The 27643-nt window shown below is 47.0% G+C and overlaps 1 protein-coding gene across 2 annotated transcripts in view; it reads left to right on the forward strand.

Annotated features, from left to right (window-relative positions):
- The window catches only part of micu1 (mitochondrial calcium uptake 1), a 113051-nt gene that overhangs the window by 9386 nt on the left and 76022 nt on the right, over nucleotides 1-27643 (forward strand). For both annotated transcript variants that reach the window (XM_038990998.1, XM_038990997.1), the window contains exons 2-3: nucleotides 1890-2057; nucleotides 18613-18799. In XM_038990998.1, the coding sequence (XP_038846926.1) occupies nucleotides 1891-2057; nucleotides 18613-18799 (354 nt within the window). In that variant the 5' untranslated portion in view covers nucleotide 1890. The remainder of the gene's footprint in view (nucleotides 1-1889; nucleotides 2058-18612; nucleotides 18800-27643) is intronic.

Below are 27643 nucleotides of genomic sequence, written 5' to 3' on the forward strand. Positions count from 1 at the left end.
AATTGTTAATCATCTTTCCGTGACACTGGAACAAATTTTAAATGAGTCATGTTCCAAATGAAGTTTTAGAGATAAGCCTAGCCCAAGCACTGTTACGAATTGGTTTACTGTGACCTGACCACCAACTCGTCTAAAGGTTTGGCTGCGATCCCAAACGACTCCCTATATAGTCAACTACTTTTCACCAGAGGCGTATCGGGAGCCATTGGGATACATTCCTTCTCCTGTGTTTATTCATTTAAATTGATAAGGAATCCAGGACGTTTTTTTTATTTTTTTTTATTTTTTTTATAAAGCTATTGATTGGCTAGCAAAGGGAAAAAGGTTGGTAGCATGTGTGTGTATCAAATTTAATTTGTCACGTATCGTAAACAACATGTGTAGACTAACCGCGAAAGGCTTTACGGGACCTTCCCAACAATGCAGGGGGAGAAGCTGACATCAAAACTATGAAATGACACATGGAATCATATGGTAACCAATAAAATAGTGTTAAACAAATCAAAATATAGTTTATATTTGAGATTCTTTTAAAGTAGCCTCTCATTGCTTTGACAGCTTTGCACACACTCGGTATTCTCTCAACCAGCTTCACCTGGAATGTTTTTTTATTATATTTTATTGTAGGTAGGGTTAAAGTGACTAGGCAACAGGATGCTCTTTTCGGTCATAGGAAACGATGGCAAAAACATGTGCAAAATCAGCGCAAATGTTTTTTTTATTTTTATGCACAACAGCAGAATTAAGGTTCTTTTTAGATGGTTAATTAGGTTCTGGAGGAAATGTTTCTTAATCCTGACCCCCCCCCCCCAGTCCTCACGGTGCTGTGTCGCAGTGATAGGCCCAGAAGACATTTTCAGAGGGGACTCAACGTGTGGACTAAGGCTAGAGGACTTTATTTTTAGGTTCTATTATATTCATCTGTTCATTCTGGGGGAGGAGCCTGTGCTGCGGGGAGATGAGGATATGGTGTGTTGCAGTGCTAGGCCCAGTGCAGTTGGCACCTATAAATCTATACTTGGCACGCCACGTGGCTTTCAAACGCAAAGGACTGTCTGCTATGAATATCCCACTTCATTGTTGCCATATTTTATTAGATGAATAATGAGCTATTCATTTGACAACTTTTAGATGGGATGAGTAACAGTTACAGCTCTCTGATGGGATTATGAGTAAATTACAGCTCTGATGGGATTATGAGTAGCAGTTACAACTCTCTGATGGGATTATGAGTAAATTACAGCTCTGATGGGATTATGAGTAACAGTTAGTCTCTGATGGGATTATGAGTAACAGTTACAACTCTCTGGTGGGATTGTGAGTAGCAGTTACAGCTCTGATGGGATTGTGAGTAACAGTTACACCTCTCTGATGGGATTGTGAGTAGCAGTTAGTCTCTGATGAGATTGTGAGTAGCAGTTACAGCTCTCTGATGGGATTGTGAGTAACAGTTACAGCTCTCTGATGGGATTGTGAGTAGCAGTTAGTCTCTGATGGGATTGTGAGTAACAGTTACAGCTCTCTGATGGGATTGTGAGTAGCAGTTACACCTCTCTGATGGGATTGTGAGTAGCAGTTAGTCTCTGATGAGATTGTGAGTAACAGTTACAGCTCTCTGATGAGATTGTGAGTAGCAGTTACACCTCTCTGATGGGATTGTGAGTAGCAGTTACAGCTCTCTGATGGGATTATGAGTAGCAGTTACAGCTATTTGGGGAATAGTGTCTTTACAATACATTTTTGGGGGGGAATATATTTAAAGACCTACCTTTCTATTTCAGGTGTGTCCAAGACATTTGATAAACATTTAACAATGTTACAAGTCACATCTCCATGTGAGAAATTCTTGCACCTCTGGTTTACATCTCTCTCTCTCTCTCTCTCTCCAGAATGTACCGCTTGCGGGCGTTGTCGGCGGTAGCGTTGGGGCTGGTGCAGTTGTCACGTCGTTACCATGGTGAGGCTGTGAGGGGCGGGGCCAGTAAGAGGAGACTGATGCTAGCAGCTCTGGTGGGTGTGACCGGGGCCTCAGCCAGCGCTGGACTACTCTGGACCAGGTATGAACACACACACACACACAAACGTGACTTCTTGACCTCTACACTATCTGATTAAAACTCATGTGGTGATCTGTGTTTTGGGTCAATTCTATTTCAATTCAACATTTGTCATTTAGCAGACTCTTATCCAGAGCGATTTACAGTTGGTGCATTCATCTTCAGATAGCTAGGTGGGACAACCACATATCACAGTTAGCTACGTTAGATGAAAAATGCACTATCAGTAAAGTCAGACTCGGGGGGGGTAGAAGAGCTTGGGCTGAGCGGGAGCTGCTCTCCCGTGGGAGTGGAAGGCCAAGAGACCAGAGGTGGCAGAACGGAGTACTCAGGTTGGGGTGTAGGGTTTGATCATATCCTGAAGGTAGGGAGGGGCAGTTCCTGTTCCGTAGGTAAACACCATGGTCTTGTAGTGGATGGGTTGGGGTGTAGGGTTTGATCATATCCTGAAGGTAGGGAGGGGCAGTTCCTCTTCCTGTTTCGTAGGTAAACACCATGGTCTTGTAGTGGATGGGTTGGGGTGTAGGGTTTGATCATATCCTGAAGGTAGGGAGGGGCAGTTCCTCTTCCTGTTCCGTAGGTAAACACCATGGTCTTGTAGTGGATGGGTTGGGGTGTAGGGTTTGATCATATCCTGAAGGTAGGGAGGGACAGGTCCTCTTGCTGCTCTGTAGGTAAACACCATGGTCTTGTAGTGGATGGGTTGGGGTGTAGGGTTTGATCATATCCTGAAGGTAGGGAGGGGCAGTTCCTCTTCCGTAGGTAAACACCATGGTCTTGTAGTGGATGGGTTGGGGTGTAGGGTTTGATCATATCCTGAAGGTAGGGAGGGGCAGTTCCTCTTCCGTAGGTAAACACCATGGTCTTGTAGTGGATGGGTTGGGGTGTAGGGTTTGATCATATCCTGAAGGTAGGGAGGGGTAGTTCCTCTTCCTGTTCCGTAGGTAAACACCATGGTCTTGTAGTGGATGGGTTGGGGTGTAGGGTTTGATCATATCCTGAAGGTAGCGAGGGGCAGTTCCTCTTCCTGTTCCGTAGGTAAACACCATGGTCTTGTAGTGGATGGGTTGGGGTGTAGGGTTTGATCATATCCTGAAGGTAGCGAGGGGCAGTTCCTCTTCCTGTTCCGTAGGTAAACACCATGGTCTTGTAGTGGATGTGAGCCTCAACTGGAAGTCAGTGGAGTGTGAGGAGGAGCGGGTAGTCAACTCGGAAAGGTTGAACACCAGGCGGGCTGCTGCATTCTGGATAAATTGCAGAGGTTTGATGTCACAAGCGGGGAGCCCAGCCAACAGCGAGTTGCAGAATTCCAGATGGGTGAGGACAAGTTCCTGGATTTGGATCTGCGCTGCTTCCTGTGAGGTAGGGTCGTACTCTACGGATGTTGAGCTGCTTCCTGTGTGAGGTAGGGTCGTACTATATGGATGTCGTTGAGCTGCTTCCTGTGTGAGGTAGGGTCGTACTCTACGGATGTTGTTGAGCTGCTTCCTGTGTGAGGTAGGGTCGTACTCTACGGATGTCGTTGAGCTGCTTCCTGTGTGAGGTAGGGTCGTACTCTACGGATGTTGTTGAGCTGCTTCCTGTGTGAGGTAGGGTCGTACTCTACGGATGTCGTTGAGCTGCTTCCTGTGAGGTAGGGTCGTACTCTACGGATGTTGTTGAGCTGCTTCCTGTGTGAGGTAGGGTCGTACTCTACGGATGTTGAGCTGCTTCCTGTGTGTGGTAGGGTCGTACTCTACGGATGTTGTTGAGCTGCTTCCTGTGTGCGGTAGGGTCGTACTCTACGGATGTCGTTGAGCTGCTTCCTGTGTGAGGTAGGGTCGTACTCTACGGATGTCGTTGAGCTGCTTCCTGTGTGAGGTCGGGTCGTACTCTACGGATGTCGTTGAGCTGCTTCCTGTGTGAGGTAGGGTCGTACTCTACGGATGTCGTTGAGCTGCTTCCTGTGTGCGGTAGGGTCGTACTCTACGGATGTCGTTGAGCTGCTTCCTGTGTGAGGTAGGGTCGTACTCTACGGATGTCGTTGAGCATGAACCTGCAGGAGCCTGTCACTGCTTCCTGTGTGCGGTAGGGTCGTACTCTACGGATGTCGTTGAGCTGCTTCCTGTGTGCGGTAGGGTCGTACTCTACGGATGTCGTTGAGCTGCTTCCTGTGTGAGGTAGGGTCGTACTCTACGGATGTCGTTGAGTTGCTTCCTGTGTGCGGTAGGGTCGTACTCTACGGATGTCGTTGAGCTGCTTCCTGTGTGCGGTAGGGTCGTACTCTACGGATGTCGTTGAGCTGCTTCCTGTGTGAGGTAGGGTCGTACTCTACGGATGTTGAGCTGCTTCCTGTGTGCGGTAGGGTCGTACTCTACGGATGTCGTTGAGCTGCTTCCTGTGTGAGGTAGGGTCGTACTCTACGGATGTCGGTGAGCTGCTTCCTGTGTGTTAGGGTCGTACTCTACGGATGTTGAGCTGCTTCCTGTGTGAGGTAGGGTCGTACTCTACGGACGTTGAGCTGCTTCCTGTGTGAGGTAGGGTCGTACTCTACGGACGTTGAGCTGCTTCCTGTGTGAGGTAGGGTCGTACTCTACGGATGTTGTTGAGCTGCTTCCTGTGTGCGGTAGGGTCGTACTATATGGATGTCGTTGAGCATGAACCTGCAGGAGCGGGTCACTGATTTTATGTTTGCAGAGAACAGGGTGTTGTCCAGTAGATAGAAAAGGGCCTAGAACCGAGCCCTGGGGAACACCAGTAGTGTGTGTGGTTCAGACACAGATCCTGTGGTAGGAGCAGCCTGCCAGGTAGGATGCAGAGTGTGCAGCGCCTGAGGCGTCCAGCCCTGAGAGGGTGAAGAGGAGGATCGGACGGTTGTGTCATGCAGAGTGTGCAGCGCCTGAGGCGTCCAGCCCTGAGAGGGTGAAGAGGAGGATCGGACGGTTGTGTCGAAGGCAGCAGATAGCTGTAGGAGGATGATAACAGAAGAGAAAGAGTCAGCGTTGACAGTTCAGAGAACCTCTGACACAGAAGAGCAGTCTCGGTTGAGTGACCCATCTTGAAGCCTGACTGGTTAGGATCTAGATTATCCCTCTCAGAACAATGAGAAAGTTGGTCAGAGACAGCACGCTCGAGTGTTTTGGAAGGAAAAGAAAGGGATACAGGTCTATAGTTGGACATCAGATGAGTTGTTGGTTTCTTGGAGGGGATTAACTCTGTCCATTTTTAAGTCAGAGGGGGTTACAGTGAGATTAGTAGGAGAACAGAGACCTGGAAGGGGGTTACAGTGAGAGCCAGTGGTCAGGGAGGGGTTTATGAGGAATGGGAGAAGATCTCTAGAGAATGGAGGAGGGGATGGGGGTCGGGCGTTCAGACCTCACTAGTCTCAGAATGTCATCTGGCGAGAAAGAGGTCAAGGCGTAGGGTAGTTCTGTGTGATTGAGACCAGTGGACTCAATAGGCTGAGTGAATGAGTAGCGGATGTCGTCAAACCTTTTTCTTTGAACGTGGTTGAGAAAGTCGTCCGCAGAGGGAGAAGATGGAAAAGAGTTTCCTAGGGTTAAAGGCAGAAGCTTGAAATTTAGTGAAAGAAATTGGCTTTAGCAGTGGATACAGAGGAAAAGAATGTATAGAATGAAAGGATGATAGGTCCTCCGGAAGTTTAGTTTCTCAATTTTCGCTCAGTTGCCCGCAGCCCTGTTTTGTAAACTCGCAATGAGTCACGCAGCCACAGAGCAGAAGTGGAGGGCCGACACGGCCGGGAGGGAAAGGGGGACAGTGTGAGTCATGGGATGTGGAAAGGGAGGAGAGTAGGGAGGAAGAGACAGACTCAGGAGACAGGAGGATTTAGCAGAAGGAAGAGGTGATAGGATAGAAGGAGCAGTAGGGGAGAGAGAAGATTGCAACGTAGCATGAACATCTGGGTAGGGTCTGATTGGCTAAGGTTGGAGGAGAGGGAGACAGAAGGGAACAAAGTAGTGATTAGAGACCTGGAGGGGGGTTACAGTGAGATTAGTAGGAGAACAGAGACCTGGAGGGGGGTTACAGTGAGATTAGTAGGAGAACAGAGACCTGGAGGAGGGTTACAGTGAGATTAGTAGGAGAACAGAGACCTGGAGGGGGGTTACAGTGAGATTAGTAGGAGAACAGAGACCTGGAGGGGGGTTACAGTGAGATTAGTAGGAGAACAGAGAGGTTACGGTGAGATTAGTAGGAGAACAGAGACCTGGAGGGGGGTCCCTCCAGGAAATGTGCACCTGTCCATCTCCTCTGTCACCGTATTTGAATTCCATGCGATCACTGTCAAGCTCATTGAGGAATTCTCTAAGGGCACCTGGTGGGCGATAGATGACAATGTTAAGCTTGAGTGGAAAAGTGACAGTGACCGCATGGAATTCAAATGCGGTGACAGAGGAGATGGACGGGTGACAGAGGAGATGGACAGGGGGAGAAAAGAGAACATTTCTACTTAGAAGAAATGAGTAGGCCTGTGCCACCACAGCGACGACCAGATGCTCTCGGACTAGGAGAGAAAACATAGTCAGACGACGAGAGAGCAGCTGGACTAGCAGTGTTCTCTGGGGTGAGCATGTCTCCGTCAGGGCCGGGAAGTCAAGCTGAGCTGGAGTAGCAGTGTTCTCTGGGGTGAGCATGTCTCCGTCAGGGCCGGGAAGTCAAGCTGAGCTGGAGTAGCAGTGTTCTCTGGGGTGAGCATGTCTCCGTCAGGGCCGGGAAGTCAAGCTGAGCTGGAGTAGCAGTGTTCTCTGGGGTGAGCATGTCTCCGTCAGGGCCGGGAAGTCAAGCTGAGCTGGAGTAGCAGTGTTCTCTGGGGTGAGCATGTCTCCGTCAGGGCCGGGAAGTCAAGCTGAGCTGGAGTAGCAGTGTTCTCTGGGGTGATCATGTCTCCGTCAGGGCCGGGAAGTCAAGCTGAGCTGGAGTAGCAGTGTTCTCTGGGGTGATCATGTCTCCGTCAGGGCCGGGAAGTCAAGCTGAGCTGGAGTAGCAGTGTTCTCTGGGGTGAGCATGTCTCCGTCAGGGCCGGGAAGTCAAGCTGAGCTGGAGTAGCAGTGTTCTCTGGGGTGAGCATGTCTCCGTCAGGGCCGGGAAGTCAAGCTGAGCTGGAGTAGCAGTGTTCTCTGGGGTGAGCATGTCTCCGTCAGGGCCGTGAAGTCAAGCTGAGCTGGAGTAGCAGTGTTCTCTGGGGTGAGCATGTCTCCGTCAGGGCCGGGAAGTCAAGGACCTGCAGAGCAGAATACGCTGAGATGAACTCTGTGTTCTTGACCGCAGATCGGCAGTTCCAAACGCTGCCAGACACCTGGAACTCCACATGGGTTGTGCTCTCAGGGTAAACTACAGTGAGGGAAAAAAGTATATGATCCCCTGCTGATTTTGTACGTTTGCCCACTGACGAAGAAATGACCAGTATATCATTTTAATGGTAGGTTTATTTGAACAGTGAGAGACAGAATAACAACACACAAATCCAGAAAAACACATGTCAAAAATGTTATACATTGTTTTGCATTTTGAGGGAAATAAGTATTTGACCCCTCTGCTAAACATGACTTAGTACTTGGTGGCAAAACCCTTGTTGGCAATCCGAGGTCAGACGTTTCTTGTAGTTGGCCACCAGGTTTGCACATCTCAGGAGGGATTTTGTCCCACTCCTCTTTGCAGATCTTCTCCAAGTCATTAAGGTTTCGAGGCTGACGTTTGGCAACTGGAACCTTAAGCTCCCTCCACAGATTTTCTATGGGATTAAGGTCTGGAGACTGGCTAGGCCACTCCAGGACCTTAATGTGCTTCTTCTTGAGCCACTCCTTTGTTGCCTTGGCTGTGTGTTTTGGGTCATTGTCATGCTGGAATACCCATCCACGACCCATTTTCAATGCCCTGGCTGAGGGAAGGAGGTTCTCACCCAAGATTTGACGGTACATGGCCCAGTCCATCGTCCCTTTGATGCGGTGAAGTTGTCCTGTCCCCTTAGCAGAAAAACACCCCCAAAACGTATTGTTTCCACCGACATGTTTGACGGTGGGGATGGTGTTCTTGGGGTCATAGGCAGCATTCCTCCTCCTCCTCCAAACACGGCGAGTTGAGTTGATGCCAAAGAGCTCCATTTTGGTCTCATCTGACCACAACACTTTCACCCAGTTGTCCTCTGAATCATTCAGATGTTCATTGGAAAACTTCAGATGGGCATGTATATGTGCTTTCTTGAGCAAGGGGACCTTGCGGGCGCTGCAGGATTTCAGTCCTTCACGGCGTAGTCTGTTACCAATTGTTTTCTTGGTGACTATGGTCCCAGCTGCCTTGATCATTGACAAGATCCTCCCGTGTAGTTCTGGGCTGATTCCTCATCGTTCTCATGATCATTGCAATGCCACGAGGTGAGATCTTGCATGGAGCCCCAGGCCGAGGGAGATTGACAGTTCTTTTGTGTTTCTTCCATTTGCGAACAATCGCACCAACTGTTGTCACCTTCTCACCAAGCTGCTTGGCGATGGTCTTGTAGCCCATTCCAGCCTTGTGTAGGTCTACAATCTTGTCCCTGACATCCTTGGAGAGCTCTTTGGTCTTGGCCATGGTGGAGAGTTTGGAATCTGATTGATTGCTTCTGTGGACAGGTGTCTTTTTATACAGGTAACAAACTGAGATTAGGAGCACTCCCTTTAGGAATGTGCTCCTAATCTCAGCTCGTTACCTGTATAAAAGACACCTGGGAGCCAGAAATCTTTCTGGTTGAGAGGGGGTCAAATGCGTGTTTCCCTCATTAAAATGCAAATCAATTTATAACGTTTTTGACATGCATTTTTCTGGATTTTTTTGTTGTTATTCTGTCTCACTGTTCAAATAAACCTACCATTTAAAATTATAGACTGATCTTTTCTTTGCCAGTTCACACACCAAGTAGACTACTGGGAAGACAGGAAGCAGTTCACACACCAAGTAGACTACTGGGAAGACAGGAAGCAGTTCACACACCAAGTAGACTACTGGGAAGACAGGAAGCAGTTCACACACCAAGTAGACTACTGGGAAGACAGGAAGCAGTTCACACACCAAGAAGACTACTGGGAAGACAGGAAGCAGTTCACACACCAAGTAGACTACTGGGAAGACAGGAAGCACTTAAAGTAGATGGCCCTAGCTAACAGAATGACAGTACTAGACTACAACATTACTAGACACAACACACACACTTTCTTTGCAAATACATATTTTTCACTCTTTTTCTCTTTCTTTCTCTCTTGCCTTTCTCTCTGTTAAACACACACACAGTTGTGTTAGATTAAATATTGTGTTAGATTCTGCATTGGTCTGTGGGCTGCATTGCAGTAGTAGTGTGTAGAACCCCTTAGCCACAGGGCATGACCATCTCACTACTACTACTACTACTACTACTACTACTACTACTACTACTACTACTACTGCATGACCATCTCACTACTACTACTACTACTACTACTACTACTACTGCACGACCATCTCACTACTACTACTACTACACTCCCCCAGGGCAAGACCATCTCACTACTACTACTACTACTACACTCCCCCAGGGCATGAACATCTCACTACTACTACTACACACCCCCAGGGAATGACCATCTCACTACTACTACTACTACTACTACACTCCCCCAGGGCAGGACCATCTCACTACTACTACAACACACCCCCAGGGCATGACCATCTCACTACTACTACTACTACTACTACTACTACTACTACTACTACACACCCCCAGGGAATGACCATCTCACTACTACTACTACTACTACACTCCCCCAGGGCATGACCATCTCACTACTACTACTACTACTACTACTACTACAATCCCTCAGGGCATGGCCATCTCACTACTACTACTACTACTACTACTACTACTACTACTACTACTACAATCCCTCAGGGCATGGCCATCTCACTACTACTACAACACTCCCTCAGGGCATAAACATCTCACTACTACTACAACACACCCCCAGGGCATGGCCATCTCACTACTACTACTACTACAACACTCCCCCAGGGCATGGCCATCCCACTACTACTACTACTACTACTACAACACTCCCCCAGGGCATGGCCATCTCACTACTACTACTACTACTACTACAACACTCCCCCAGGGCATGGCCATCTCACTACTACTACAACACTCCCCCAGGGCATGGCCATCTCACTACTACTACAACACACCCCCAGGGCATGGCCATCCCACTACTACTACTACTACAACACTCCCCCAGGGCATGGCCATCTCACTACTACTACTACAACACACCCCCAGGGCATGACCATCCCACTACTACTACTACTACAACACTCCCCCAGGGCATGGCCATCTCACTACTACTACTACTACTACTACTACTACTACTACAACAACAATCCCTCAGGGCATGACCATCTCACTACTACTACTACTACAACACTCCCCCAGGGCATGACCATCTCACTACTACTACTACTACTACTACTACTACTACTACTACTACACTCCCTCAGGGCATGACCTGACCATCTCACTACTACTACTACTACAACACACCCCCAGGGCATGACCATCTCACTACTACTACTACTACTACTACTACTACTACTACAACACTCCTCCAGGGCATGACCATCTCACTACTACTACTACTACTACTACTACTACTACAATCCCTCAGGGCATGACCATCTCACTACTACTACTACAACACTCCCCCAGGGCATGGCCATCTCACTACTACTACTACTACTACTACTACTACTACTACACTCCCCCAGGGCAAGACCATCTCACTACTACTACTACTACTACTACTACACTCCCCCAGGGCATGAACATCTCACTACTACTACTACACACCCCCAGGGAATGACCATCTCACTACTACTACTACTACTACTACTACTACTACTACACTCCCCCAGGGCAGGACCATCTCACTACTACTACTACTACTACTACTACTACTACTACTACTACTACTACACACCCCCAGGGAATGACCATCTCACTACTACTACTACTACTACTACACTCCCCCAGGGCATGAACATCTCACTACTACTACTACTACTACTACTACTACTATAACACTCCCCCAGGGCATGACCATCTCACTACTACTACTACTACTACTACTACTACTACAACAACAATCCCTCAGGGCATGACCATCTCACTACTACTACTACTACAACACTCCCCCAGGGCATGACCATCTCACTACTACTACTACTACTACTACTACTACACTCCCTCAGGGCATGACCTGACCATCTCACTACTACTACTACTACTACAACACACCCCCAGGGCATGACCATCTCACTACTACTACTACTACTACTACTACTACTACTACTACTACTACTACTACTACTACACTCCCCCAGGGCAAGACCATCTCACTACTACTACTACTACTACTACTACACTCCCCCAGGGCATGAACATCTCACTACTACTACTACACACCCCCAGGGAATGACCATCTCACTACTACTACTACTACTACTACTACTACTACTACTACTACTACTACTACAACAACACTCCTCCAGGGCATGACCATCTCACTACTACTACTACTACTACTACACTCCCCCAGGGCATGAACATCTCACTACTACTACTACACACCCCCAGGGAATGACCATCTCACTACTACTACTACTACTACTACACTCCCCCAGGGCAGGACCATCTCACTACTACTACTACAACACACCCCCAGGGCATGACCATCCCACTACTACTACTACTACAACACTCCCCCAGGGCATGGCCATCTCACTACTACTACTACTACTACTACTACTACTACTACTACTACTACTACTACTACTACACTCCCTCAGGGCATGACCTGACCATCTCACTACTACTACTACTACAACACACCCCCAGGGCATGACCATCTCACTACTACTACTACTACTACTACTACAACACTCCTCCAGGGCATGACCATCTCACTACTACTACTACTACTACTACTACTACAATCCCTCAGGGCATGACCATCTCACTACTACTACTACTACTACAATCCCTCAGGGCATGGCCATCTCACTACTACTACTACTACTACTACTACAACAACTACAACACTCCCCCAGGGCATGACCATCTCACTACTACTACTACTACTACTACAATCCCTCAGGGCATGACCATCTCACTACTACTACTACTACTACTACTACAACACTCCCTCAGGGCATGAACATCCCACTACTACTACTACTACTACTACACTCCCTCAGGGCATGACCATCCCACTACTACTACTACTACAACACTCCCCCAGGGCATGGCCATCTCACTACTACTACTACTACTACTACTACTACTACTACTACTACAACAACAATCCCTCAGGGCATGACCATCTCACTACTACTACTACTACAACACTCCCCCAGGGCATGACCATCTCACTACTACTACTACAATCCCCCAGGGAATGACCATCTCACTACTACTACTACTACTACTACACTCCCCCAGGGCATGAACATCTCACTACTACTACTACTACTACTACTACTACTACAACACTCCCCCAGGGCATGGCCATCTCACTACTACTACTACTACTACTACTACAACACTCCCCCAGAGCATGACCATCTCACTACTACTACTACTACTACTACAACACTCCCCCAGGGCATGACCATCTCACTACTACTACTACTACTACTACTACTACAATCCCTCAGGGCATGGCCATCTCACTACTACTACTACTACTACAACACTCCCCCAGGGCATGACCATCTCACTACTACTACTACTACTACTACAATCCCCCAGGGCATGGCCATCTCACTACTACTACTACTACTACACTCCCCCAGGGCATGAACATCTCACTACTACTACTACACACCCCCAGGGAATGGCCATCTCACTACTACTACTACTACTACTACTACTACTACTACACTCCCCCAGGGCAGGACCATCTCACTACTACTACTACTACAACACACCCCCAGGGCATGACCATCTCACTACTACTACTACTACTACACACCCCCAGGGAATGACCATCTCACTACTACTACTACTACTACTACACTCCCCCAGGGCATGAACATCTCACTACTACTACTACTACTACTACTACTACAATCCCTCAGGGCATGACCATCTCACTACTACTACTACTACTACAATCCCTCAGGGCATGACCATCTCACTACTACTACTACTACTACTACAATCCCTCAGGGCATGGCCATCTCACTACTACTACTACTACTACTACAATCCCTCAGGGCATGGCCATCTCACTACTACTACAACACTCCCTCAGGGCATAAACATCTCACTACTACTACAACACACCCCCAGGGCATGGTCATCTCACTACTACTACTAATACTACTACTACTACTACAATCCCTCAGGGCATGACCATCTCACTACTACTACTACTACTACTACTACTACTACTACAACACTCCCCCAGGGCATGGCCATCTCACTACTACTACTACTACTACTACAACACTCCCCCAGGGCATGGCCATCCCACTACTACTACTACTACAACACTCCCCCAGGGCATGGCCATCTCACTACTACTACTACTACAACACTCCCCCAGGGCATGACCATCTCACTACTACTACTACTACTACTACAACACTCCCCCAGGGCATGGCCATCTCACTACTACTACTACTACTACTACACTCCCCCAGGGCATGACTATCTCACTACTACTACTACTACTACAACACTCCCCCAGGGCATGACCATCTCACTACTACTACTACTACTACTACAACACTCCCCCAGGGCATGACCATCTCACTACTACTACTACTACTACTACAATCCCTCAGGGCATGGCCATCTCACTACTACTACTACTACTACTACAACACTCCCCCAGGGCATGGCCATCTCACTACTACTACTACTACTACTACACTCCCCCAGGGCATGACCATCTCACTACTACTACTACTACTACTACTACTACAACACTCCCCCAGGGCATGACCATCTCACTACTACTACTACTACTACTACAATCCCTCAGGGCATGACCATCTCACTACTACTACTACTACTACTACAATCCCTCAGGGCATGGCCATCTCACTACTACTACTACTACTACTACTACAATCCCTCAGGGCATGGCCATCTCACTACTACTACAACACTCCCTCAGGGCATAAACATCTCACTACTACTACAACACACCCCCAGGGCATGGTCATCTCACTACTACTACTAATACTACTACTACTACTACTACTACTACAATCCCTCAGGGCATGACCATCTCACTACTACTACTACTACTACTACTACTACTACTACAACACTCCCCCAGGGCATGGCCATCTCACTACTACTACTACTACTACTACTACTACTACAACACTCCCCCAGGGCATGGCCATCCCACTACTACTACTACTACTACAACACTCCCCCAGGGCATGGCCATCTCACTACTACTACTACTACTACTACTACTACTACAACACTCCCCCAGGGCATGGCCATCTCACTACTACTACTACTACTACTACACTCCCCCAGGGCATGACCATCTCACTACTACTACTACTACTACTACAACACTCCCCCAGGGCATGACCATCTCACTACTACTACTACTACTACTACTACTACTACAACACTCCCCCAGGGCATGACCATCTCACTACTACTACTACTACTACAATCCCTCAGGGCATGGCCATCTCACTACTACTACTACTACTACTACAACACTCCCCCAGGGCATGGCCATCTCACTACTACTACTACTACTACTACACTCCCCCAGGGCATGACCATCTCACTACTACTACTACTACTACTACTACAACACTCCCCCAGGGCATGACCATCTCACTACTACTACTACTACTACTACAACACTCCCCCAGGGCATGGCCATCTCACTACTACTACAACACTCCCCCAGGGCATGACCATCTCACTACTACTACTACACTCCCTCAGGGCATAAACATCTCACTACTACTACAACACACCCCCAGGGCATGGCCATCCCACTACTACTACTACTACTACAACACTCCCCCAGGGCATGGCCATCTCACTACTACTACTACTACTACTACAACACACCCCCAGGGCATGACCATCCCACTACTACTACTACTACAACACTCCCCCAGGGCATGGCCATCTCACTACTACTACTACTACTACTACTACTACTACAACAACAACAATCCCTCAGGGCATGACCATCTCACTACTACTACTACTACAACACTCCCCCAGGGCATGGCCATCTCACTACTACTACTACTACAACACTCCCCCAGGGCATGACCATCTCACTACTACTACTACTACTACTATTACTACAACACTCCCCCAGGGCATGGCCATCTCACTACTACTACTACTACTACTACACTCCCCCAGGGCATGACCATCTCACTACTACTACTACTACTACAACACTCCCCCAGGGCATGACCATCTCACTACTACTACTACTACTACTACAACACTCCCCCAGGGCATGGCCATCTCACTACTACTACAACACTCCCCCAGGGCATGACCATCTCACTACTACTACTACACTCCCTCAGGGCATAAACATCTCACTACTACTACAACACACCCCCAGGGCATGGCCATCCCACTACTACTACTACTACTACAACACTCCCCCAGGGCATGGCCATCTCACTACTACTACTACTACTACTACAACACACCCCCAGGGCATGACCATCCCACTACTACTACTACTACAACACTCCCCCAGGGCATGGCCATCTCACTACTACTACTACTACTACTACTACTACTACTACTACTACAACAACAACAATCCCTCAGGGCATGACCATCTCACTACTACTACTACTACAACACTCCCCCAGGGCATGACCATCTCACTACTACTACTACTACTACTACTACACTCCCTCAGGGCATGACCATCTCACTACTACTACTACTACAACACACCCCCAGGGCATGACCATCTCACTACTACTACTACTACTACTACTACTACTACTACAACACTCCCCCAGGGCATGACCATCTCACTACTACTACTACTACTACTACAACACTCCCCCAGGGCATGGCCATCTCACTACTACTACTACTACTACTACTACTACTACAACACTCCCCCAGGGCATGGCCATCTCACTACTACTACTACTACTACTACTACTACTACTACACTCCCCCAGGGCATGACCATCTCACTACTACTACTACTACTACTACTACTACTACTACAACACTCCCCCAGGGCATGACCATCTCACTACTACTACTACTACTACAACACTCCCCCAGGGCATGACCATCTCACTACTACTACTACTACTACAACACTCCCCCAGGGCATGACCATCTCACTACTACTACTACTACTACAATCCCTCAGGGCATGGCCATCTCACTACTACTACTACTACTACTACTACTACTACAACACTCCCCCAGGGCATGACCATCTCACTACTACTACTACAATCCCTCAGGGCATGACCATCTCACTACTACTACTACTACTACTACTACAACAACAATCCCCCAGGGCATGGCCATCTCACTACTACTACTACTACTACAACACTCCCCCAGGGCATGACCATCTCACTACTACTACTACTACTACAATCCCTCAGGGCATGGCCATCTCACTACTACTACTACTACTACTACTACACTCCCTCAGGGCATGACCATCTCACTACTACTACTACTACTACTACTACTACTACTACTACTACAATCCCTCAGGGCATGGCCATCTCACTACTACTACTACTACTACTACTACTACTACAACACTCCCCCAGGGCATGACCATCTCACTACTACTACTACTACTACTACTACAATCCCTCAGGGCATGACCATCTCACTACTACTACTACTACTACTACTACAACAACAATCCCCCAGGGCATGGCCATCTCACTACTACTACTACTACTACTACACTCCCTCAGGGCATGACCATCTCACTACTACTACTACTACTACTACTACTACTACTACTACTACTACAATCCCTCAGGACATGACCATCTCACTACTACTACTACTACTACTACTACACTCCCTCAGGGCATGACCTTCTCACTACTACTACTACTACTACTACTACTACTACAATCCCTCAGGGCATGACCATCTCACTACTACTACTACTACTACTACTACTACTACAACAACTACAACACTCCCCCAGGGCATGACCATCTCACTACTACTACTACTACTACTACTACTACTACAACAACTACTACAATCCCTCAGGGCATGACCATCTCACTACTACTACTACTACTACTACTACTACTACAACAACTACAACACTCCCCCAGGGCATGGCCATCTCACTACTACTACTACTACTACTACTACTACTACAACAACTACAACACTCCCCCAGGGCATGACCATCTCACTACTACTACTACTACTACTACTACTACAATCCCTCAGGGCATGACCATCTCACTACTACTACTACTACTACTACTACAACACTCCCTCAGGGCATGGCCATCTCACTACTACTACTACTACTACACTCCCTCAGGGCATGAACATCCCACTACTACTACTACTACTACACTCCCTCAGGGCATGACCATCTCACTACTACTACTACAACACCCCCCCAGGGCATGACCATCTCACTACTACTACTACTACTACTACAACACTCCCCCAGGGCATGACCATCTCACTACTACTACTACTACTACTACTACTACTACAATCCCTCAGGGCATGACCATCTCACTACTACTACAACACTCCCCCAGGGCATGACCATCTCACTACTACTACTACTACTACTACAATCCCTCAGGGCATGACCATCTCACTACTACTACAACACTCCCTCAGGGCATGGCCATCTCACTACTACTACTACTACTACTACTACAACACTCCCTCAGGGCATGACCATCTCACTACTACTACTACTACTACTACAACACCCCCCAAGGGCATGACCATCTCACTACTACTACTACTACTTCTACTACAATCCCTCAGGGCAAGGCCATCTCACTACTACTACTACTACTACTACTACTACTACAATCCCTCAGGGCATGGCCATCTCACTACTACTACTACTACTACTACTACTACAATCCCTCAGGGCATGGCCATCTCAGTACTACTAATACTACTACTACTACACTCCCTCAGGGCATGAACATCCCACTACTACTACTACTACTACTACTACACTCCCTCAGGGCATGGCCATCTCAGTACTACTACTACACTCCCTCAGGGCATAAACATCTCACTACTACTACTACTTCTACTACTACAACACTCCCTCAGGGCATAAACATCTCACTACTACTACTACACTCCCTCATGGCATAAACATCTCACTACTACTACTACTACTACTACTACTACAACACTCCCTCAGGTCTCTATCTGAACTCTGTTTGCAGCTGGTCTGTGGGCTGAAAACACAAACGCTTTGAATGTAGTAGAGTTCCTTTTTTAATCTGCTTCCTGTGTTTACTTCCTGTGTAAACCCAGAGCCTACGCAGACGCCGGGCCTTCCGTCGAGCTCGACGAACATCCCGAGGCAAAGGAGGCGGGGTTTGTGAAAGCGGCGGAGTCAGAGTCTGAGAGTTCGGTGGAGGCCAGCGACGGAGAGGAGGGCGAGGAGGGAGGAGCGGATGGTAAGAAGAAGAAACCACGATCGGGATTCCGTGACCGCAAGGTAATCAATTTACTATGACAACCCACAGCCATTCAATCAGTCACACACACACACACACACACACACACACACACACACACACACACACACACACACACACACACACACACACACACACACACACAGGCATCCTCTCCACTCTCCTCGTCACTCTCCTCTCCTCGTCACTTGTCTCTCTCCTCTCCTCGTCACTCGTCTCTCCTCGTCTCTCGTCTCTCCTCGTCTCTCTCCTCGTCACTCGTCTCTCTCCTCGTCACTCGTCTCTCTCCTCGTCACTCGTCTCTCTCCTCGTCACTCGTCTCTCTCCTCGTCACTCGTCTCTCTCCTCGTCACTCGTCTCTCTCCTCGTCTCTCTCCCTCGTCACTCGTCTCTCTCCCTCGTCACTCGTCTCTCTCCCTCGTCACTCGTCTCTCTCCCTCGTCACTCGTCTCTCTCCCTCGTCACTCGTCTCTCTCCCTCGTCACTCGTCTCTCTCCCTCGTCACTCGTCTCTCTCCCTCGTCACTCGTCTCTCTCCCTCGTCACTCGTCTCTCTCCCTCGTCACTCGTCTCTCTCCCTCGTCACTCGTCTCTCTCCCTCGTCACTCGTCTCTCTCCCTCGTCACTCGTCTCTCTCCCTCGTCACTCGTCTCTCTCCCTCGCCTCTCGTCTCTCTCCCTCGCCTCTCGTTTCTCCACTCTCCCTCGTCACTCGTTTCTCCACTCTCCCTCGTCACTCGTTTCTCCACTCTCCCTCGTCACTCGTTACTCCACTCTCCCTCGTCACTCGTTTCTCCGCCTCGTCACTCGTCACTCGTCACTCTGCCTCGTCACTCGTCACTCTGCCTCGTCACTCGTCTCTCCATGTCCTTGTTCAGCCACCACTCTGTGAAACAGGATATTGCATCAGGAGAAAGCCATCCATAAAACCATGAAGCGTAGCCTTCAGTCATATTCATAGCCTATCGAATGGAGAGAGAAGGGAATATATATACTACTGTTTTTAAAACAAGGAGGTTGATTTCTGACGGGACATTTTGCTTTGGTGGAATTCTCCACTCTGCTTGGCATACATCCCTGTCTTGCATTCTGTAGACTGTATAACATGCCAAAAGTATGTGGACACCTGCTAGTCGAACTTCTCATTCCAAAATCATGATCATTAATATGGAGTTGGTCCCTCTGCTGCTATAACAGCCTCCACTCTTCTGGGAAGGCTAGATGTTGGTACATTGCTGCGGGGACTTGCTTCCATTCATCCACAAGAGCATTAGTGAGGTCGGGGACTTATGTTGGGCTATTAGGCCTGGCTCGCAGTCAGCATTCCAATTCAACCCAAAGGTGTTCAATGGGGTTTAAGTCAGGGCTCGATGTAGGCCAGTCAAGTTCTTCCATGCAGAAATTTGACGAACTGACTTGTTGGAAAGGTGGCATCCTATGACGGTGCCACGTTGAAAGTCACTGAGCTCTTCAGTAAGGCCATTCTACTGCCAATGTTTGTCTATGGAGATTGCATGGATGTGCCCTCAATTTTATACACCTGTCGGCAACGGTTGTGGCTGAAATAGCCAAATCCACTAATTTGAAGGGGTGTCTACATACTTTTGGTCATATCTATATGTACATACTACCTCAATCAGCCTGACTAACCGGTGTCTGTACGTAGCCTCTCTACTGTACGTAGCCTCTCTACTGTACGTAGCCTCTCTACTGTACGTAGCCTCTCTACTGTACGTAGCCTCTCTACTGTACGTAGCCTCGCTACTGTTATTTTTCACTGTATTTTTACTGTTTTATTTCTTTACTTACCTATTGTTCACCTAATACCTTTTTTTGCACTATTGGTTAGAGCCTGTAAGTAAGCATTTCACTGTGAGGTCTACACCTGTTGTATTCGGTGCACGTGACAAATAAACTTTGATTTGATCAGTGTATTTATGGAAATAGGCTATAGGAATAGGCAAATTACAAATCCAATGTCACTTGTGTGCTGTTTGACAAGAATGTTTAACGTGCGGCGCCAGTCAAGTTCAAATAGGCTACACCGTCGTCTGTACATCACGATGTCGTTACCATCGGCGATGGCTGTTAATCAACATAATATCCCTAACCCTATTGGGGAGGAATGGTTCCAACGTGGGCACCACTTCTCAACACAAAACATGATGTAGTAGATAGATAGAAATATGACTGTCAGGTGAGCGAACGAGGGAAACGAGAAGCAGAATGATCCTTGAGGCAGCTAAACGCAATGCAATCTGGGAGCTGTCAGCACTGTGTGGATTAATACAGTAGTCTTAATAGCTGATGTTGATCGTCTTGTGGGTGGGCGTGAGAGAGCGAGATCCTTCCCCTGTCTGTCCCTGATAGGATTGAGTTGCATTCATGGCTGCATCACTCCCCAGTGGAAGACTAGATTTAATGGACCAGTCTGTCTGGTCTCTGATCAGTACTGTGACCTGAATGGACCAGTCTGTCTGATGGTCTCTGATCAGTACCGTGACCTGAATGGACCAGTCTGTCTGATGGTCTCTGATCAGTACTGTGACCTGAATGGACCAGTCTGTCTGATGGTCTCTGATCAGTACTGTGACCTGAATGGACCAGTCTGTCTGATGGTCTCTGATCAGTACTGTGACCTGAATGGACCAGTCTGTCTGATGGTCTCTGATCAGTACTGTGACCTGAATGGACCAGTCTGTCTGGTGGTCTCTGATCAGTACTGTGACCTGAAATATTTTTTGTTTGTTGGGAGTCTTGGAGAAGGGCAGAATGATGCTGAGACTCAGATTTTTCACTTTAAAATGTACATCGAACAAAAGCCAATGATTGCAAAGTTAAACTATCAATTTAGTCTGTGTCTGTGCAGATTTGATTGTTTAATATGCTGTGGAACTGTAAGTATGTATGACTTATAACCAATATAGAAGTCAGGAAATGACATATAACTGATTATCTTGGCTGAAAAGGATAATCTCTTAGAAGCAGCCATGTCTAAAACAGGAAGTAGAGCGTTCTGCTTCTCCTTCTCTGGCCAATAGGAATGGCTGCTGCCAGGTTAACTGGTTGTGTGTGTGGCAGGCTGGCTGGCTTAGGATTGCAAAATTCCGGTAACATTCCCAGGTTTTCCCAGACATCCCAGTTGTAAGATTCACGGAAATATGGAAACTATGTCCAGGATTCCTGGTAAACCAGGGAATTCTTTTAAATTCAATTTTACAACCCAAGATGTCTGTGCCTTGGTAAGATAGAAACCTATAAGTCCTTGATGAAAATGACTGTTAATTATTCATTTTGGGGTGTAGCGCTTCACCAAACCCACGGTTCGATACGTATTGCGGTTTTGGGGTCAAGGTTTCGGTACAGCAGGAAAATGAAATGCTATTCACAATGTTCTTTGCTTTGTCTGTTGTGACAGGATTGTTATGTTGAGGCTCTCAAGTTTCTCCTCTGATGCTGCGTTTGCAACCATGTGGGAGGTAGGAATTTACCAGTTAGATGCTTTCATGTGATTTGAACTTGTTGAGAAACGCAGATCGGCTAATGTGATGGGCTGTCACTGTTAAGTAATTGTCCAATGCAGGGCGCATTGGACAATTATTTAAACTTAGGCTTTGGCTGTAGAGCGGGTACTACCTGTTTGCTGAAATCGATGCAAGATGGACGTTCGTAACGTGTCTCGAGCTCTTTCACGAGGTGCTGAAACCCCTCATTCTCAACCACCGAGAATGGACACACGTCCGCTATAAACCAAAGACTGTAAAAAATATAAACTTAGCCTACCCATCGCTCTTGTTGTTTCTTTGCCCCGGTCAGAGTCAGCTGCCGTCTGCTTGGATGCAGAGGGGAGACCATGTGTCTTTGCCCCGGTCAGAATCAGCTGCCGTCTGCTTGGATGCAGAGGGGAGACCATGTGTCTTTGCCCCGGTCAGAATCAGCTGCCGTCTGCTTGGATGCAGAGGGGAGACCATGTGTCTTTGCCCCGGTCAGAATCAGCTGCCGTCTGCTTGGATGCAGAGGGGAGACCATGTGTCTTTGTCCCGGTCAGAATCAGCTGCCGTCTGCTTGGATGCAGAGGGGAGACCATGTGTCTTTGCCCCGGTCAGAGTCAGCTGCCGTCTGCTTGGATGCAGAGGGGAGACCATGTGTCTTTGCCCCGGTCAGAATCAGCTGCCGTCTGCTTGGATGCAGAGGGGAGACCATGTGTCTTTGCCTCTGTCAGAGTCAGCTGCCGTCTGCTTGGATGGAGAGGGGAGACCATGTGTCTTTGCCCCGGTCAGAGTCAGCTGCCGTCTGCTTGGATGTAGAGGGGAGACCATGTGTCTTTGCCCCGGTCAGAATCAGCTGCCGTCTGCTTGGATGTAGAGGGGAGACCATGTGTCTTTGCCCCGGTCAGAATCAGCTGCCGTCTGCTTGGATGCAGAGGGGAGACCATGTGTCTTTGCCCCGGTCAGAATCAGCTGCCGTCTGCTTGGATGTAGAGGGGAGACCATGTGTCTTTGCCCCGGTCAGAATCAGCTGCCGTCTGCTTGGATGTAGAGGGGAGACCATGTGTCTTTGTCCCGGTCAGAATCAGCTGCCGTCTGCTTGGATGCAGAGGGGAGACCATGTGTCTTTGTCCCGGTCAGAATCAGCTGCCGTCTGCTTGGATGCAGAGGGGAGACCATGTTTCTTTGCCCCGGTCAGAATCAGCTGCCATCTGCTTGGATGTAGAGGGGAGACCACGTTGTGGTGTTTCTTTGCGTTTCCGTCTTGCTCTGGTATCCTGGGGTGATGTCGGTGTAAATGTGTCTACATATTTGAGGTGTTGGCAGCTGCACAGGCTATTCTGGTTGAGCAGTGGCGACATACCCTCTATGCCCATCGCTGTTGTAATCGACTGGGAAGACAAAATGTTCCCCAACTAGAGGTTTAATCTATGAAGATCCTCCTGGTTTATCCACCGCTCTCCATGATACCCAACTAGTTCCCCGCTGCGCCTCACAAAAGGACCGTTTTGAAATGCGCCAGTTAAGAGTCTGCTCTAGTAGTTTTAACAGACGATTCTGGAGTCTTTCAGCTCATATTTACTCAACAGGCCATTGGTTATGTCATGACGTCGCCTGCTTGGGTAGTGCAAACCCCATCCCCCTCTCCCTGCCTCTCCCTTTCCTACCACAACCCCTGCGGTGATCACAGAGAGATGTCGTAAATTCCTGAGAATCTCCTCATGGCCAACAGTATTATAGACAGAGGGTAAACTTTCAGGACAAAGGAATTCTCTTCCACCTCACAGAACTTGAGGTATGAACATATTTCATGTTCCTGCAAAAGTAGGAAAGATCGGTGAAGATCCTAGCTATTAACATGTCCAATTGTCCCCATGTGGGAAACTCAGGAGAGACTGTGGGACCACATTAGCATACCGCTGTTTATATAATAACCTCAGATATGAGGTTTACACCTGTTTGTTGTATAAAATGAATGAGTGAGTATGATACTGTTTGTATAATTGTGTAATATGATTTTGAACTGTTTAATGAAGGAAAATACAAATCCCTGTTGTATTTGAACTAAATCCAAGGACCGCCCTGAGCCAGTTGGGTCAGAGACCATGGGACCACCCCTCTCTGCTATCTGAATAAAAGCCAACTCTAAGAAATTACTATTTAGACCATGCTTTTCTCCATTAGGAGGAGAACGAAGGTTAAAGTACCATTGGTGCATCTTTAACCATACCACGTGGTTAAACTCTTAAGACGAATGAGAACAAGTCTTTGATATTGACTACTAGTCTGCAGCTAGGAATTCGGTATCATTGAACGCGAAGAAAGACAACCGCCGAAACATCCATTCTATAACGAATGTGACTCTGAACTCTCCACAATAACACAGAGACAGAAGGAACTCCAACAGAAACTAACTTCACTCCAACGATCAAGACACACACACACCGAGCGTAACTATATATATATTGATTGCAATTGTTCCTGAATGAGTGAGCGTTCATGTGTAAGGATTAGCATGTCAATTGTTATAATTATGGACTCTGTAGTGAATTCTTAGTCGAACGCCATTTCCCCTTTGTCTAACAAGCCGCCATGCCGGTTCAGCCCACTAGGGCATATTGCTCCCATCATTTCATGTAACTATTTTTTGTTTGTTTGTTTATGCATTTCTGTGAATTAATTAGTTAGTAATAAATAAATGATTTAAGACAATTGATGTATGGATGACTCATAGTGAAGACTGGGTTCGTGCAGATAATCAACGATTTACGACGTTTGGAATGAGAATGACGTGAGGTAGAGTAAATAAATCATTAATTAGAAGACTATTGATCAGATATGAAAATATCTGAAAGGTTATATTGGGAAATTATAACTTTGTAATCTAACTTTCCCTGGTGCCCTCGAATTCATAGTTAATTAATTACGTTATTACTCAAGTGATCGCGTAATCCCTAATTACAGGAATCTATGATTAAAAACTATAAGTCTTCAATTTAACGATAGCAAAGACACGACAGAATGGTGTTTTTATTTTGTAAATATAAAGTACCAGTTGTAACTAAGCGTTTCACAGTAAGGTCTACTGTTTGTATTCGGGTCTACCAGGTCTACTGTTTGTATTCGGGTCTACCAGGTCTACACCTGTTTGTATTCGACAAATAGTGAAGATTTTGTTGTTGTTGAGGGTGTGCCTTTTCATGTGTTTGATACTTAGCCTTAATGTCTAATTTTATTTTAAAAATAAACACCGGTCCCTCATTTTAGTCAACCCTGTTACATGAACTGAACTCTCGTTTTAAAGAAGTTAATGTATTTTTACCAACTGGAAATCTGCATATTTCCATCCCGAGGCACCGATGTGTTAGTGTCTAATAAATTAGATCTACAGTACCAGTCAAAAGTTTGGACACAGCTACTCGTTCAATGGTTTTCCTTCATTTTTAATATTGTCTACATTGTAGAATAATAGTGAAGACATCCAAACTATGAAAAAACACATAAAAAGTGTTTTAAACAGATCAAAATATATTTGAGATTCTTCAAAGTAGCCAACCTTTGCCTTGACAGCTTAGCACATTCTTGGCATTCTGTCAACCAGCGTCACCTGGAATGCTTTTCCAACAGTCTTGAAGGAGTTCCCACATATGCTGAGCACATGCTGGCTGCTTTTCCTTCACTCTGCGGTCTGACTCATTCCAAACCATCTCAATTGGGTTGATCGGGTGATTGTGGAGGTCATGTCATCTGATGCAGCACTCCATCACTCTCCTTCTTGGTCAAATAGCCCTTACACAGCCTGGAGGTGTGTTGGGTCATTGTCTTGTTGAAAAACAAATGATAGTCCCACTAAGCGCAAACCAGATGGGATGGCTTATCGCTGCAGAATGCTGTGGTAGCCATGCTGGTTAAGTGTTTTATTTGGGCTGAAATCTGAGGTGTATGTAACTCTAATGAATTTATCTTCTGCAGCAGAGGTAACTCTGGGTCTTCCTTTCCTGTGGCGGTCCTCATGAGAGCCAGTTTCATCATAGCGCTTGATGGTTTTTGCGTCTGCACTTGAAGAAACTTTTTTAAAGTTCTTAAATTTTCCGGATTGACTCACCTTCATGTCTTGAAGTAATGATGGACTGTCGTTTTCTCTTTGCTTATTTGTGCTGTTCTTGCCATAATATGGACTTGGTCTTTTACCAAATAGGGCTGTCTTCTGTCATAACTCTCCTGTGACGATCTGAAGGATCAGGTTACAGTGGGTCCGCTCTACAGCATGCTCTCTCTCTCGTAGAGGGGGAGAGCGGGAAGTCGGCTGTTTTATGGCGGTCGTAAAATACGTGGCCTCTGTTCTCTGTAGTGTTCCAGACTGGAATGTAAACTGTTGAACACAGACACAATTGGACAATCAAAAGTTTGAATAATTACACATCTTTGAGAATGTGGGAATGGTCAGTGAGTATTTTTAAGGAACAATCCTGTCAGTTTCATTTAGTGACCTCATGAAACACAGGAGACCCACATTTACTGTATCTCTGTTTGTGTACACTTCCCAATTTATCAGATTCACATCTAGATGTTGGATAAAATGAATGAGTAAATATGAAACTATTTGTGAAACTATGTAATGTGATGTTAGCCTTCTAAATGAGAGTATGGATTTTCATATAAAGTTTAACTAGTCAGTGGCCACACCCCCGTGAGGCCAGACATCACATCATCGCCCCTTTCTCCACAGAGTGTAAACCCCACTTCCTACAAAATGTATGTTACGTGGGGACTCCGTCCCAGCGTTCTCTGACGTTAGAATGGCCACAGTTCAAGACCACGCAAACCACGGTGTAAGCTAAGGTTGCAAATGGTTGAATTTCTGAGACCAGAAAATATGAAGCGGTAGCTACATGTGAAATGGTAAAGAACTACAACTCTATAGGCCATTAGACCATAGAGCGTGTAGCATTGGCTACACGGCTGGAAATGGTTAACTGAGACTATCGATCACTACAGAATAAGAGCAAATCCTGGACATAGAATTACTAGTCTGCAGCTGGAAATTACGTAAGTCTAGTACAAGAATACCGACAACCGCCGAAACATCTATTCTATGCGTGAACCATGGGTACGCCTGATGTATCCACTAGGAACGCAACTTTTCTTGCGACTCTCTCCAGCAGACGGACCGACGACCACAGAGAGAGACAACAAGACGTGCACTCGTAAATATGTAAATTACAATTTTATTTTCGAATGAGCGGTCATTCATGTAAATTATTAGCAATTTCTATGAGTGTAGTTATCAGCTATGAGTTTCTCGCTCTTGAGCTGTCCCCCACCCCCTTTGTCTACCAAGCCGTCATATCGGTTTCGTCCGCTAGGGACTTTTCCTT

This window comes from Salvelinus namaycush, chromosome 4, assembly GCF_016432855.1.
Source record: "Salvelinus namaycush isolate Seneca chromosome 4, SaNama_1.0, whole genome shotgun sequence".
NCBI classification, from domain to species: domain Eukaryota; kingdom Metazoa; phylum Chordata; class Actinopteri; order Salmoniformes; family Salmonidae; genus Salvelinus; species Salvelinus namaycush.